At 44.6% G+C, this 15,196-nt stretch overlaps 1 protein-coding gene across 3 annotated transcripts in view; it reads right to left on the reverse strand.

Moving 5' to 3' along the window:
• Window positions 1–15,196, reverse strand: part of SPTLC1 (serine palmitoyltransferase long chain base subunit 1) — a 55,558-nt gene that overhangs the window by 26,951 nt on the left and 13,411 nt on the right. For 2 of the 3 annotated variants that reach the window (XM_045882144.3, XM_045882143.3), the window contains exons 4-6: window positions 10,840–10,933; window positions 10,219–10,291; window positions 3,306–3,438 (exon numbers count right to left, since the gene is read on the reverse strand). In XM_045882144.3, the coding sequence (XP_045738100.1) occupies window positions 3,306–3,438; window positions 10,219–10,291; window positions 10,840–10,933 (300 nt within the window). The remainder of the gene's footprint in view (window positions 1–3,305; window positions 3,439–10,218; window positions 10,292–10,839; window positions 10,934–15,196) is intronic. The other variant, XM_064579936.1, reaches the window with a different exon arrangement.

The following is a 15,196-nucleotide window of genomic DNA, read 5'->3' on the forward strand; positions in this document are numbered from 1 at the left end:
TAAAGGAAAATAAAATACACCGAACTAAATGAAAATAAAAATAAACAGATCAAGGTGTAGGGGACAAGGCCACCGTAGTGCATAAGTAATGCACAGCACTAACACATTAGAAAAGAGGAAAAGTCTCAAATCAACAATCAAAATTCCCAACTAAAGAATCTAAAAAAAGAAGAGCAAAAAGAAACCAAAAAAGAGCAGAAGGCAGGAAATAACACCAGAAAATGATAGGACTGAAAACAAAAATACAATGGAGAACAATCAATGAAACAAACAGCCAATTCTTTAAAAAGATAAATAGAATTGACCACCTGTGGCAAAACTGACTTCTAGAAAGAGAGTAGACAGATTCCCACACAGGAATGAAACCTGTTATCACTTCAGGCTCTGCAGACATTAGAAGAATAAAGATATATTACAAAGATCATGACATATAGAAGTTTGACAACTGAGAAGTGAACCAATTCCTTGAAAAACACAAGCCATCTTAACTCATCAATATGACATTGATAATTTGACCAGCCTTGTAAGTACTAAGGAAATTGAATTCATAATTAAAATACTTCCAAAAAATAAATCTCCAGGCCCAGTTGGCTTTACTGGAGAATGCTACCAAACATTCAAGGAATTAACAATAATTGTATACAATTTCTCCAGAAAATACAAGAGGGAATCCCAGCAGATTTTATGGAGTAGTTTCCTGATGCCAAAACCAAACAAAGTCCAAAAAATGTAAACATCACTAGCCATCAGGGAAATAGAAATTAAAATCACAATAAAATCTTTCTACACACCTATCAGAATGGTTAAAATTAAAAAAAATGACAACACCAAATGCTTCTGAGGATGTCAAGAAACTACATCACTTACATACTATTTATGGGAATGTAAAATGGTACAGCCACTCTGAAAAACAGTTTGGCCATTTCTTAAAGAACTTTGCGATGCCATATGACCCAGCAACTGTACTCCTTGACATACACATCCCACAGAAATGAAAACTTAGGTTTAGAGAAAACCTGTACATAAATGTTCACAGCAGCTTTATTTGTTATAGCCCCAAACTGGAAACAACTCAGATGTCCTTCACAGGTGAGTGGTTCAACCAACTGTGGTGCTTCCATACCATGAAATACGACTCGGCAATCCAAAGCAATGAATACAACATGGATGGATCGCCAGAGAATTAATGCTGAGTGAAAAAAGTGAATCCCCAAATATTACTTACTATATGACTACATTTGCATTAATAATCTTGAAAGGACAACATTACAAAAAGGGAGACTAGCTAGTGGTTGCCAGGGGATACGGAATGGGTAGGGTGGGGGGGACCACACGTGTGGCAACTGAGGGATCCTTGCGGTGATGGAAACGTTCTGTATCTTGACTTTATCCATGTCAAAATCCCAGCTATGAAGTAACCACTGGGGGAGACTGGGCAAAGGGCACACAGAATCTCTGTATTATTTGTCATAAACAGGGACAGATGTAGCATATGAGCAACCACTGTGCTTTATCACTATTTACTAAAAGGAAGAAATTAAGCCCTAGGCATACTGTCTAGGCCTAATGAATTTATCAAATAATTTACTAAACACCATCATTACCTCTAGTGTTTCTATCTCTGAATGAATTCTGGGCAGAATATTTAAAACTATGTGTAAGAGAATAACTAGGCTGCCTAACTGAGTAGCAACTGAACCTCTCCGATGCGGTGAACGGCATGTGGGAGTGAGTGTGGCCCAGGCTCCCCGGCAGTTAAAATGGGGACGACAATACTGTATTCGTGATTTGACAAAGGAAGCATACAAGTTCAGCAAAGGCCGTGTGTTGGTGCCGCTTGGCTGCTGCGGGGCTGTGGGGCAGGACGGGCAGCACCCCCGCCCCCGAGCCCAGGCAGAGGCGGCGCTGCGGTGTGTGCTTGAGCTTGCTGCATCGGCAGGAGCCTGCCAGTGAGAGGCAGGAGGCCGGTGCAGGGGCCACGGGAAGCTGGGCTCTGAAGCCCTGTCACTCGGACCCCTCTTCTAAGCACCAATCTCTGTTCATTTATTTACTGAGCTGGTGTTTACTGAGCACAGGTGAATGGCAAATGCTCTCCTAGGCAGTAAACTAGGATAAACTGATGAAAGTGCAATAAAAGAAGAGCACAGTGAGTGTGAGGCAAGATGAGCAGGGAACAGAGGGGCGCTGTGTGTGTGTGTGCACATGCGCGTACGGAAGGCCTGAGAAGCAGAGGGACCTGGACAGGCAGCGTGAGCACCATGAGATCATGGATTCACAAGAATACCAAACTCCTCTGGCCGTGAGATTTTCTCCACACGCAGCAGGGCCTCAGCTTGGTCTGAGAGGTTGGGGAAGGCTTCCCTGCAGAGGCGATATGTGTGCAGAGTGAGCAGAATGAGCAGGCATCAAGTAGGAGAGGAGGAGACTATTCTAGGCACAGGGACTGGCATGTGCAAAGGTCCTAAAACGAGAGGAAACTGGCATACAGGGCCGATGAGGCTACAGCACGAGCACCTGAATGAAAAGGGTACAAAATGAGTCTGAAAAGGTAGTCTAGAACGCAGAAGATTGTAATATGGGCTTGGATCTTTATTTTAGGAATGATGGAAGCTCTTCAGCATGACATAATCAGATTAGCACTTTTTAAAAAGATTGTTCTAAAAAAGGAAAAGAGGAAACAAAAGTAAATCTGAGACCTAAAAGTCAAAGTCACTTAATGGTCCACTCGAAAGATGACAGAGGCTTGGGCTAGAGGGCGGTGTGTGCGGTGGGTGCAGCCAGCTGCCCAGCCGTGCCAGCCCCACCCCACGCTCCGCTCTTCCTCTCCACAAAAGTGGCCAACGCCACACAGCCTCTACGCGTGGGCACGAGTGTGCGGATTTGCTCGTGGCTTCTATGATTCTAGCAAGCCATGAAGCGAGGTCAGCAGAGACCAGGACTCGGGGTGGGGGGGGGAGCAATGAGGGACTCTGCCAGGCAGTTTGCGTGACCACGTAGGCAGTGACCGTGGACTCTCAAGGAAGGAACTGCAGAGGGAAGGGAGATAACTGGCCTCACCCAGGGTAGGTTTGGCTTTCCCAACATCAATAAATAAAACCAGTTAAAAAAAAAATACTCAGGCATCTTTCTAGCGAGGTCTCATCAATGCTGCATAATAACATAACTTCATGGAAGTTACGATGTATTTCTTTAAACAGAAAGTCAGTATTACCTAAGGTAGATAACCTCTAACAAAGGAAATCTCCAGGAAGATCACCATTACGTCCAAAGGAATCGTGACCAGAAACACAGGTGAAGTTACTCACACGAACACAATGTCCCCTCTCTTAGAGTAAGCAGGGATCGCGCTGGCAATGGTGGCAAAGCCGTACGAGTAGATAATGGCTTCTTCTGTCTTCATAAACTTTGCGAGGCGGTCCTCCAAATCCAAGTGCACATCTATAATAAGACGTAAATGGTTAAAACATCTTCTCATTCTTTTTCTTTAAATAAAGAATAAAGAAAATAACGTAAGCAGTTGAGTTAGTATTACTGTCACTCTATGGCCAAAATAAAATTGTTCTGAGTTATAAATTATATGAGATCTGTTTAGATGATTCTCGGCCAAAATGATTTCTCAAACCTGTGAATGGAATCGGCTACTCCTCTGTCCATTCTGGGTTTTGCTTCCACGTCACTCTAGCATGCCAACACAAGGCCCAGTGACTTTACCTGCTTTAACTTCCCTCAACCCACCACCCCGAGGCGTCACCAATGTGTGACACATTAATTTATTAAAGCCTTTTTGCATTCTAGCAGAAGGTACCACACCAGACATGAAGACAATGGTTAGCCAACTCTTAAGAGGAAAACGACGAGTAAAAGAACCCCACATACTCTGCATCAAGCCGGTGCTCCCTTCTCTGATAGCTGTACCAGCACACCCCTGGGCACCTGCTCACTCGGCAGCACTGACTTTTCTGTCTGAATTTCTTTTTAGGTGTACTGGGGACTTCAAATGTACAGTACAAGGAGAAATGCAGTATTTTACAGAAGCCCCTTGGGAAGAATGCTGATGTGACAGCGGGAATAGATCGTGCCCGTTAACCTGGTACCTCTCCTTCTCCTATCGTGGTTCCTTACTGCTGCTCACCTTCCCAGGCTCAGCCACGAGGCTGCGCGCCCTGGCAGGGAGGGCCCAGCGATGTCTAGAATAAACAGTGCACAGACCACCTTTGAACCTGAAAACTTCAAAGTGGTCCTAAAATGAGGCATTACCCAGGAGAGAAGAGGACTTTTACTTAATTAATTTATTTATTTTTAAAGGTTTTATTTATTTATTTGACAGAGAGAGACACAGTGAGAGCAGGATCACAAGCAGGGGGAGAGGGAGAGGGAGAAGCAGGCTTCCCGCCGAGCAGGGAGCCCGATGCGGGGCTCGATCCCAGGACCCTGGGATCATGACCTGAGCCGAAGGCAGACGCTTAACCACTGAGCCACCCAGGCGCCCCGAGAAGAGGACTTTTCAAACTTCCTTTAGCTCTTTTCACTATAGCAGGACCTAAATCAGATTTCTGCCACATGCCCTGTCCAGGGTCAGGGAAGCATATTCATAAAGTGGGCTTTAGTTTATTTTCTGGGTATTGCTGCTCAATTCTCCGATTCCTCACTATAGGTCTCCTGCCATCAAACTGGGGCTCAGCTTCGTTTGCCACCTCTCACTCGGTGGTTAGTTCCCACCCGCTCCCTCAGTTCACAACCAAGTGCTCTCAGTCTTCGGTCAGAAATCACGGTGCACGTGTTGTACTTCTGAGTGTAGAAGGGGCCAGCAGACCGCGGGCTCGACTTGGCCTCGTCCCTCCGGGCGTGGAGTTCCGGAGTTCCATGCTAGCTGCTACCTGCCTCTCTCAGCTGTGTCGCTTTGTCCGGTGGCACAAACCTGGTCTTTCTCCCTGACCCTGTGCTTATCAGACTACCTGTCTTTACGTGACAGTCACTGCATGTTTGCTTAATAAATGACTAACTGAGACCATTACTGGACTTCCCTCATCTAACTACTTCCTACAATATATTTTTAACAAGTCCGTTCTTCTATTATTACTTGATCGGAATGGGATAAAGAGTTCATTTTCACAATCCTCCAAGACGCGTATACATAAAAGACCAAACATGCTTCTTCCTATTTATAGTTAAAATGTACACCAACATAATCGATTACAAAAAGCACAGGAAGTGCCATTTGATTTCCATTCCTGAAAGGTCACAGTCATTGTACAGAATGACATCAACATTAAATAAGGATGGGATTTTATAGTAACAAAGTTAAGATGACTACATCCCATTTGATCAAAATGGTATCAAAGGGGTGCTTAGGTCTTCAAGCATCAGACCTGTGACATCACCAGCACAGAGGACATGACCCTGACCCTGACCGCCCGCCCTCTGCCACATGCTGGAGGTTTCGGGGAAAACCGCCACACGCTGGAGAACTGGGCACCTCCCACGCTGAGCAAGGAGCGCCTGCCCCTTCCTTAGAGCGCTACAGGCAAGTCCCCATCACCCCCACTTCTGATCGGAATAAGGGCAGGTCCCCCTTCTACAAATGACAATGTGGCCTCTAAATCGGGACTATCTACCCCAAATCTCCATGATTTAGCTAACAGACGGACAATCCGAGCCCCAGAACTGCTCTCATCCAGTATCTCCATTTCAAAAACAAAATACGTGCTATGGACACAAACTATTTTTGCTAACTACGAAAAAGATTTTAAATCATTCTGTAGACTCCACTTTAAAGGGCTCATTTTTTTCACTGATGAGCGATGAGAAAGTAAAACAACCTTGGCTTAATTTCAGGGCTTTAGCGTTAGTTACCCAGGTGATGAAAATGGCATGCTTGAAACATTCTCATTGTTGTACATACTCATAACTGTTTTTACATCACTGCCATGAAGTGGTTAAGAAGAATCTACAGTAAGTCAAATGACTTTCTGATTGTTGCCTTTCCCAAAAGTTTAACAAAGACTGGCTTTTTTTCTCCTCGTACCTGAAGACACTGGGTTTTAGCTGAAGGCAGCCTTGCAAAGCAGGTTTTGTGACAGGTAGATATGGAGAGCTGCGTAACTTCTCCTGATGTGTGACAGCTACTCTGGGCAGTGAAAAAACTCTCAGCCCAAGCTGGAAGGGGAGGCAGCCAACAGGAAGAGTGCCAGGCCCCGTTCCCCTGCTTCTGATGTCTGTCTTCTGTACAGACGACCTGTTCCACCGACTGGCGCCACAGATTCGCACGGAGTGCAAGTGAAGCACCACATCCTATGATTCACTGCTAGGAACAAACTAGGGGAGAGGTCACGGAGGGAGGTTTCCCTCCCAGCCATCGCTGCCCTTTCTTGCACCTGTTCTCTAACCAGAACCTAAAAGAAGGGATTCAAGGCCGGTACAGGATGTCTGGCACCCAGGGTGGGGCCTGGCCACGGCAGTCGTCGCAGGGGGTTCCAGATCTGGCCTCCCGCCTCACCAGGTGTGGACCAGGGCAGGCCTGAAACTCCTCCGTGCCTCTCAGGTCCTTCCTCTGTCAAACTGGTAACAGTCAGACCATTCTCAAAGGATTGTTACCAGAACCACACAAGTCAATGCCTATGAAACACTCAGAGTAACATCTGGCATGGAAAAACCAATACACCGTTTAAGTGTTTGTATAATTAAATCAGTATTTGTAGAATAAAAGGTTTTCTTTTAAAAGGAAAAAAGCAATTACATTATTTTCTAATTAAGTTGTCTAAATCCCAGATATTTAAGAACTTTATATTACAGTAACTTGTTCATTCAGCTTCCCATTTATATATCTCCTCTTTTATTCTGCTAAGAGGTATTCTGGCTTTCTTGGTTGTCTTCCAAAGGAAAGACTATAGAAGAGTCAACTTTAGAACAGTTTAAAAACAACCAACTACATTTTTATTAAGGCTTCTATATTTTGTGTTATATACTGTTTTCTTTTTAATCCCTTGAGACTCGGACAACTTTTCTTAAAAGTACCAATAATATCACTTATGCACTCATTAGAACATAAATACAGGGCTGAATGTTTTCCAAAATGTTTTTAAGTGCAGCATCTTATGTGATTCTTGCCAAAATGCTATAATCTGTGCAAACAAGGACTGTTCCCTTCCTACACTGCAAAAACAGTCCCATGACCGGTAAGTAGTGGCAGATCTAGGACCTTTATGACCAAACGTTCTTCCTAGTAAGATATGCAGTCATGATTCAGTTGACTGCTCTAAAAGAAAGAAAGAATATATTTTGAAAAATAAACAACTGAACAATTTACTTTTTACTAATGGCTCTTGAACACAATTAAATGCCACTATCCCTCACCATGAAATCCTGCCACTGACTAAATTCTGATTTAGTTTAAGAACAAGAAGTCAAGTAGGCATTGTACATGCAAAGTGCATCCTGGGAAACCAGTGATAAACCTCAAGCAAAAGAGATCTGAATGTATTCAAAGAAAACAAAGAAGTTGGATTAGAGAAAGCATCAAAGTGCATAGAGGAAAGTACGCTCTCTAACCTGACAAATCCTCTCGCTCCATTCTCAAACACACATTCTAACAATAAAATGAGAAGGTGGAAAAACTCCTAACCATATAGTCCTTACAAGATTATCAGAAGAACTTGTGGATTTCTACTTACCAAAGGCAGGAGAACATTCAGCCTAAGAAACTAGACAAATTTTAACTCAACCATTGTTTGACTTCTTCTGTATTAATCATCTTATGTCATTTAATATGTTACTATGAAATAATAAAAAAGAACATTTTAATAAAGAAATTTACTTTTACTAGTGATTTACATTCATTTTTGAAAAGTTGGGAAAAGAGCTAAATAAGGAAGTATTTTCATCTTTGAAAATAGATGCCTGAATGTTACTCCCAGAAAAAAAAAAGATGAAATTAAAAATAACCTTTTGGGGGGGGCCCTTGGATGGCTCAGTTGGTTGAGCATCTGACTTTTGATTTCGGCTCATGTCATGAACTCAAGGTCATGAGACTGAGTCCCACGTCAGGCTCTGCACTCAGTGGGGAGTCTGCTTAAGACCCCTGAAAATCCAAATCCAATTTAAATTTCAAACAAACTCACTCCAACAGCAAGGTACAGAATACATGTGGGCTATGCTACCATTTTTTTAAAAATAGATGGAAAATGTATGTATGGAAGCGTTTTCATTTGCTGAAGAAAGTCTCTGAAGAATTAATAAGGAACTACTGATAGCAGCTGTCTTTTTTGGGGGGGGGGGTGCGATAATGGTGGAGGAGGAGACGACTTTCATTCTCTATAACCTTCCAAAGCTTATATCACAGGCTGAATTATTCAGTCAAGAATATTAACTTAAAAACCATTAACTAAAGGCCTCACATCTGGAAGCACACAACAACCTATTATTGCATATTATATTCCAGGGGATCCAAACAGAAAGCTGACTGGGTTATTTTACCAGCTCTGGGAAAACTGGTTTTGAAGAGTTGAAACTTTTCTTTTCATGACTTGATTTAGCAATAAATCTGCTATCTGTTTTCTCAAATTAACTCCCAAGCAGGAGCCAAGGCCACACATGAAAATAAAATCCCCTAGAAAGAAAAGCTTTTAAGAGAGTTATTTTTTTTAACCCCAGCAAGCAAACCATAGAGTCTTGATCGGATTACAACAAACAACCCATAAAAAAATGTCTTTCCTAGCTTTCTAATACTATGTATCTAGGATATAATTCCTTACCAATAAAAACCAAGCAAACAACCCATGTTTGCACTAGACTGGGGCAAAGAGGAAGACTGATCGGTGCTCTGTAAGTCTTCGATCCTGCCATTAAGACTGGCAGTCAGGACACTTGGCTTCCAGTTATAAGGCTGAAATTAATGAGCTGTGTGACCGTGAGGAAGTCACATAGCCTCTCTGAACTTTCTATGCTGCTTCTGAAGGGCTGGGATGCTGGAACGCAAGATATTTCAGATCCTTTCCAGCTTAAAAGGCTTGGACACCTACTCTGTGGTCGGTTTCCAATACGAATAATTTAACTAGTAAGCTAGTTAAGGAATAAAGAAAGGTGCTCCCTTACATAAAAACACCTCAACTGTTTAAGCGAAACACACACACACAAAGGCCTAGAAATGGAAACTCGAACAGAAGGCAGAAGAGACTTCCCTGGACTCTATTTCCCCACGTGCTGACATGTGTAAGCCAGAAAGTTATTTCCAGGGATACATTCATTTGAGCAATTATTTGACGACTTTTTCTCTGAGGGCTCTTCGTTAGGGACTTTGCAGTGTCTGAAAGCACACTCATCCCAGTATGTAGCTGGAAATCAATGGCCCTTCCGCTTCATTCCAGAAAGAACAGAGCTACTTTATGAATCCTTGGCCCACCCCCCACCCCCATCTGTTCTTGTCTTCCTTCCTGCAGGAGGTGGCTGCCCAGCTGAGGCCATCTCCCAGTCTACTCAGTGAGGCTTGACCCAGGTTCTGGGCTCCCCAACAGAACGTGGGCAGTGACGTGCAACGCCCCCTGCCTGCCTCAAGGGGCACTACGGCCATGCACGCCTGCTCCCCCCAACACTTGCCACCTGGCTGCACCCTCGCGGACAAGGACAGTGCCCTCGGCACTAGAGGAAGGGGACGGGGAGGAACCAGGGTCCTGCAGAACTATGAAGAGTGGAGCCACCTGCAACAGGACCCTTCCCCTTCCAACAGTCATGCACGACAGAAACAAACCAGGTCTCCTCCTACTACTCTCCTTGGGGAGCCTACCAACAGCAGCTCAGGCTCCGCCCTACTGACATGGTGCCCCCGAGGCAGCAAGGCCTTTCCTCCATGAGCGACATCCAGTCCCGGACTGGTGCACCTCACACAAAAAGCACTCACCCACTCCACATCACAATTAATCAAGGTTATCTTTTCCAAGGAGTTTTGAAATCAAATTGAATCAATCCTTAAAAGCAGTTAAGTAGCTGCACCTGGGTGGCTCAGTCGTTAAGCGTCTGCCTTCAGCTCAGGTCATGATCCCAGGGTCCTGGGATCGAGCCCCGCATCAGGCTCCCTGCTCCGCGGGAAGCCTGCTTCTCCCTCTGCCACTCCGCCTGCTTGTGTTCCCTCTCTCCCTGTCTCTCTCTGTGTCAAATAAATAAATAAAATCTTAAAAAAAAAAAAAAAAGCAGTTAGGCAGTTTGAAAAAGATGGCAGAAACATACCAAATGTGCCATAAAATCCTCTAGGTCCACAAGTCCCCACGCCATACTTCTTTAGAGATGCCAAAGCTGCTGCCTTTGTGGAAGAAAATTCAGGTCTTTAATAATTTATCTTTCAGGGTTCAAAACTGACATTTCCTATTCTTTAACACCCCCCCCCCCACTACTTTCCTTCCTTAGAACCGTGGCAATTCTAACAGGATATAAAGAGCAGACACATGTAAAGATTTAGGGACAGAACTTCAAACATGGAAAAGTTATATTAGTTTAATTATCCAAATGTGGTTAACTCAAGGCCTTCATGATTTTTGGTATTTCTGGGCATAAGTCTTTCCTCAGAACGGTTCACTGGCTTACAACCTCCCAGGAGACAGAGCAATTTCCTAGGCACACCTCTGACTATTACCTGGGGCTGGCTCACACGGGTCTCTGGATGTCACTGCTGCTAAGAGACACCAGACATCCTGATTGCCCACCCTTTGTCGAAACCCTGGTCACAGTCTGCCAAGAAAGAGTAATGGCAAATGGCCAGCAGACAGAGCCCTTTCCGATGTTCTGCATTTGTCTTTTATCTCATGCCCAGTTTCATAAGTAATCGTGCTGTCTTCGGTAGGTGTTACTTACCTTGACCCGAGAGTTATCCAACAATCCCAGAAAATTAAATGAGGCAAAGTTGACACATTTTTTTCCATTCACCACAATGTTGTGGCTGGGAGGGCTGGGGAAAGAGAGGAGAGTGGTATATTTGAGCGACACAGAAGTGATGTCACTCTACCCTAGTTGCACACCAGTCACTAGCTCTCTCTTCTAACTAACTGACTGATTATTTTAAAGATTTATTTATTTCTAGAGAGAGAGTGTGAGTGCACACACGGGAACAGGGGGAGGGGCAGAGGGAGAGAGAGAATCTCAAGCAGACTTGGAACTGAGTGCGGAGCCCGCCATGGGGCTCGATCTCATGACCCTGAAGCCATGACCTGAGCCTTAATCAAAAGAGTCAGCCGCTTAACCGAGAGTCACCCAGGGGCCCCTCTTATTTTTAAAATGTAAAATTAGAAAGTGGTATATTACAAATCAGTCACTAATTCTATTCTTATTAGGCTAACTTGCAGTACTCAAAAAAAAAAAGTGAGCTAAAATTCCAACACAGATAAATGGCAAATCTTTTATTTGGTTTTAAAACTCATTAAGAAAGAAGTAGCTGCAGTAGTTAAAGAGTCTGCCTTCGGCTCAGGTCATGATGCCAGGGTCCTGGGATCGAGCCCCGCAACGGGCTTCCTGCTCCACGGGAAGCCTGCTTCTCTCTGTCCCACTCCCCCTGCTTGTGTTCTCTCTCTCGCTGTGTCTCTGCCAAATAAATAAATAAATAAATAAATAAATAAATAAATAAATAAAATTTTAAAAAAAGAAAGAAGTAGCTAAATGAAGTGAATAACCTTGGGGGGGAAAATCTGGAATAAGACAAACAGGAAGGAAATATATTTTTTTTTTCTTTTTTTTTTTTTTTAAAGATTTTATTTATTTATTTGAGAGAGACAGAATGAGAGACAGAGAGCAGGAGAGGGAGAGGGTCAGAGGGAGAAGCAGACTCCCTGCCGAGCAGGGAGCCCGATATGGGACTCGATCCCGGGACTCCAGGATCATGACCTGAGCCGAAGGCAGTCGCTTAACCAACTGAGCCACCCAGGCGCCCAAACAGGAAGGAAATATAAAAACATCAAGATCAAAAGCAAGAATGGGCAGAGCAAGTTATGGCTTTACAGTTAAGGAGTTTACAAATACATGTTAACTACAGAGAGACACCACAGCAGGCAGTGGGATGTCTCCCAGGTCTTGTTAGTGCTGGAATACTACGTGAAGAGGGATCCCTCCCCTACCCCCAGGGAGAAACAAAGGAACAAGGTGGCCAACAGCACGGGAGCCCAGGCCTCAGCTGGGCTGGGAGGAGACGGGCTCTTTAGATGACCAAGTGCTCTGCTGACAATACTCCTAGAGGTCAGACTGCAAAACCACGGGGCCAAACCGCAGGTCACGAGCTAGTGGGGCCAACTGGTCACAACCGGCCTCTTCTGGCTGAAGGAAGCCGTGAGAGAGTGGCTCAGAGACCGGCAGAGCGCCCGGCACAGGGCAAGGGCAAGGGCAAGGGCAAGAGCTGTGGCACGAAGCTGCTTCCTGCGTCCCCTGCGCTGCTGTGCCCACGGGCCGCTCTGGAAGACGCATTGAGGCCAGAGAAGGCTGGGCAACCCTGCCCTCGGGACCGGTTCACAGAACTGGTTTTCGAGCAGAGAAACAGAAGATGCTGGGAAACCCAGGAAGGAAGAGAATGACCACCAGAAGCAGGTGGACCTGTAGAGAAGGCAGGCGCACTGCCGGAAAAACACATGGGCTGCAGTGAGGCAGGCAGACCCCACCTGCACTACGGCTCCTCCTGGCTTCAGGAGCTCGGGGAACCTCCCTGGCTCTGTGAGTCTCTGCTTCTTCATCTACGCAGTCAGGACAGAACCCATCTCTCAGGGTAAATTGCTATAAAAGTGCGTGGTCCATTAAGAGGTGCTCTCTAAATATTCCTTCCTTCTTCCCTATGGCCTCAAGGGCTTCTTCTTCCCCCAAACACCTGCTCTGATTCTGAATCCACCATGTCAGTTTCCTACCTCTCGGGCCTTCTTAAGTGTCCCGATCCTCCTGGTATGGAGGTGCTGGTGCTCACCAAGAGATGAAAAAACAAAGCCGTGGAGACAAGTCTGTACTAAAGGTTGCTGCTGGAAAAGTCAAGGCCATTCTACAAAAGCTAATAGGCAGAGAAATCAAACCATCAAGAAAAAGTACGCCCAAAGCCCCTGACCACAGCTAATAAGCTGTCAAGAGGCATCATGACGTAGGAGTACAGGGATCTTGCTTCTGTCGGCACTTGGAGCAGGGAAGGAAGGCAGTTCCTAGCAGAAACGGAAGGTTCACACGCGAGCTCTGTGCAGGCTCGCAGGTATGTCACACCCAGCACTTACACACGTGGGAGGCCGGAGCACAGGACCCTTCAGAGTCTCTCGCAGAAGCAAAGAAAGCCAACCTACAAAGACAACTCCATAATCAAGGCATCAGAGGACTAGAAGGACGGAAAATAAAACCCTTTCCAATCGAAAGCCACCACCTCACTATTAGTGAGAGTCAGTAATTATAAAGTGAACTTAAAAATAAGGAGGACAGTGTTTTTAACAGGAGACTAGGATTACAGAACCACATTTTTTTTTTTTTTTCAGAACCACATTAACAATGGTTTGGGTACCAGTGTGAGAACAGGCACTTAGAGCAATGAAAGACTCTAGATCTCAGGAGAACCATGTGTATACAAATGCCTGGAAAATGATAGCAGGTGCCCCACAAACTACCAAATCACACACATTTCTTTTTCTATGGAAAAAAATAAAGTTGGATAAATAGGTACAAAGGTGAATTCTAGACATATTAAAAACCTAGAAGATATTTTGAAAGAGATAACAAAAGAAAATGTGGAAAAATGTCCTTGTGACACCTTGGAGTATAGAAATGATTTCTTTTCTTTCTTCTTCTTTTTTTTTTAAGACTTTATTTATTTATTTGAGAGAGAGAGAGAATGAGAGAGCACATGAGAGGGGGGAGGGTCAGAGGAAGAAGCAGGCTCCCCGCCGAGCAGGGAGCCCGAAGCGGGACTCGATCCCGGGACTCCAGGATCATGACCTGAGCTGAAGGCAGTCGCCTGACCAACTGAGCCACCCAGGCGCCCTAGAAATGATTTCTAAACAAGTCCCTCCACACACAAAGAGCGAGACCAAAATGGATGAATAGGAGTCAAAATTAAGAATTTTGGTTGGGGCGCCCAGTGGCTCAGTTGATTAAGCATCCGACTCTTGATCTCAGCTCAGGTCTTGATCTCAGAGTTGTGAGTTCAAGCCCTGTGTTGGGCTCCACACTGGGTGTGGAGCCTACTTAAAAAAAAAAAAAAAAGAATTTTGGTTCTGTGATGACACCACAGACAAAGCTAACAGATGGGTGATATTTACTGTACTTCACTGAATCTAAGATGCCATCACTGTTTTTTAGCTACAAGTAAGGAAGGAAAACAGTGCCAATGAAAACATAATGATATTTTCTTGTGATCTAACACTTTTTGAGTTTACACTTAATTAGAAGTTCTATTAGGTATGCTTAGACACAGATTTCTGTCACACTACGTCTGCACGTCTAAAAGGGAAAACGTAACATAAATCAGTCAACACATCCCTAACCTCTTGACCTGAGTCTCGACCGTTTTCTCCCTGCTGCTAAGGCATGGATTTCACAGGTGTTCCTACAATATTCTCCTCCCTGCTGTCAGGAGTACCCCATGTCGTGTAGGAGGATGCTCCCCCATCATCTCTGAGGTTACCTGACAGGTTAGTGTCCCCCATGCCTCAAATTTTGATGCTGGAATTTTCCCACTGGACTAAAATCCTATTTCCCCCGATAGACTCACATTTCTAAAAGTAAGCTATAATTATCCATAGGCAGCAGCACTTTGACAAAGGCTGTTCAAAGCCTCAGTCACTGCAGCCTCTGTTCACTGGCTCGGAGGAGTCTGGCCCTCTCTCCTGCCACCCACCGATTTACCTGACAGCAGTGTTCATAACTCTACTGAAGTGCTGGCAGTAAGCACAGCAATGACCAATTCATGGAGAAACAGGCAAGGACACCCCCCGCTGACAATGGTTCTCAGCAACCCTAAGATTCATCCCCATTTCAGAGATCTTAAAATAGGAAAAACAAGAATGTGTGTCTTAAAATTAACGTACAGAGTATTGTATTGAAAACAGACCCAGATGAAAGTCTACATGGTATGTGGGATTCTTGCTAATCAAAAAACACGCTAAGAATCCAGTAAAAAAAAGAGGTAAAAGATGTGAAGAAGCATTCACAGAGGGGAAAACCCCAGCAGCTAGTAAGCAGATGAAATGATACTCAAAGGCTCGGA

The sequence above is a fragment of the Mirounga angustirostris genome, unplaced genomic scaffold (genome assembly GCF_029215605.1).
Source record: "Mirounga angustirostris isolate CCGP_5_RB_7025 unplaced genomic scaffold, mMirAng1.0.hap1 SCAF_15, whole genome shotgun sequence".
Classification (NCBI taxonomy): domain Eukaryota; kingdom Metazoa; phylum Chordata; class Mammalia; order Carnivora; family Phocidae; genus Mirounga; species Mirounga angustirostris.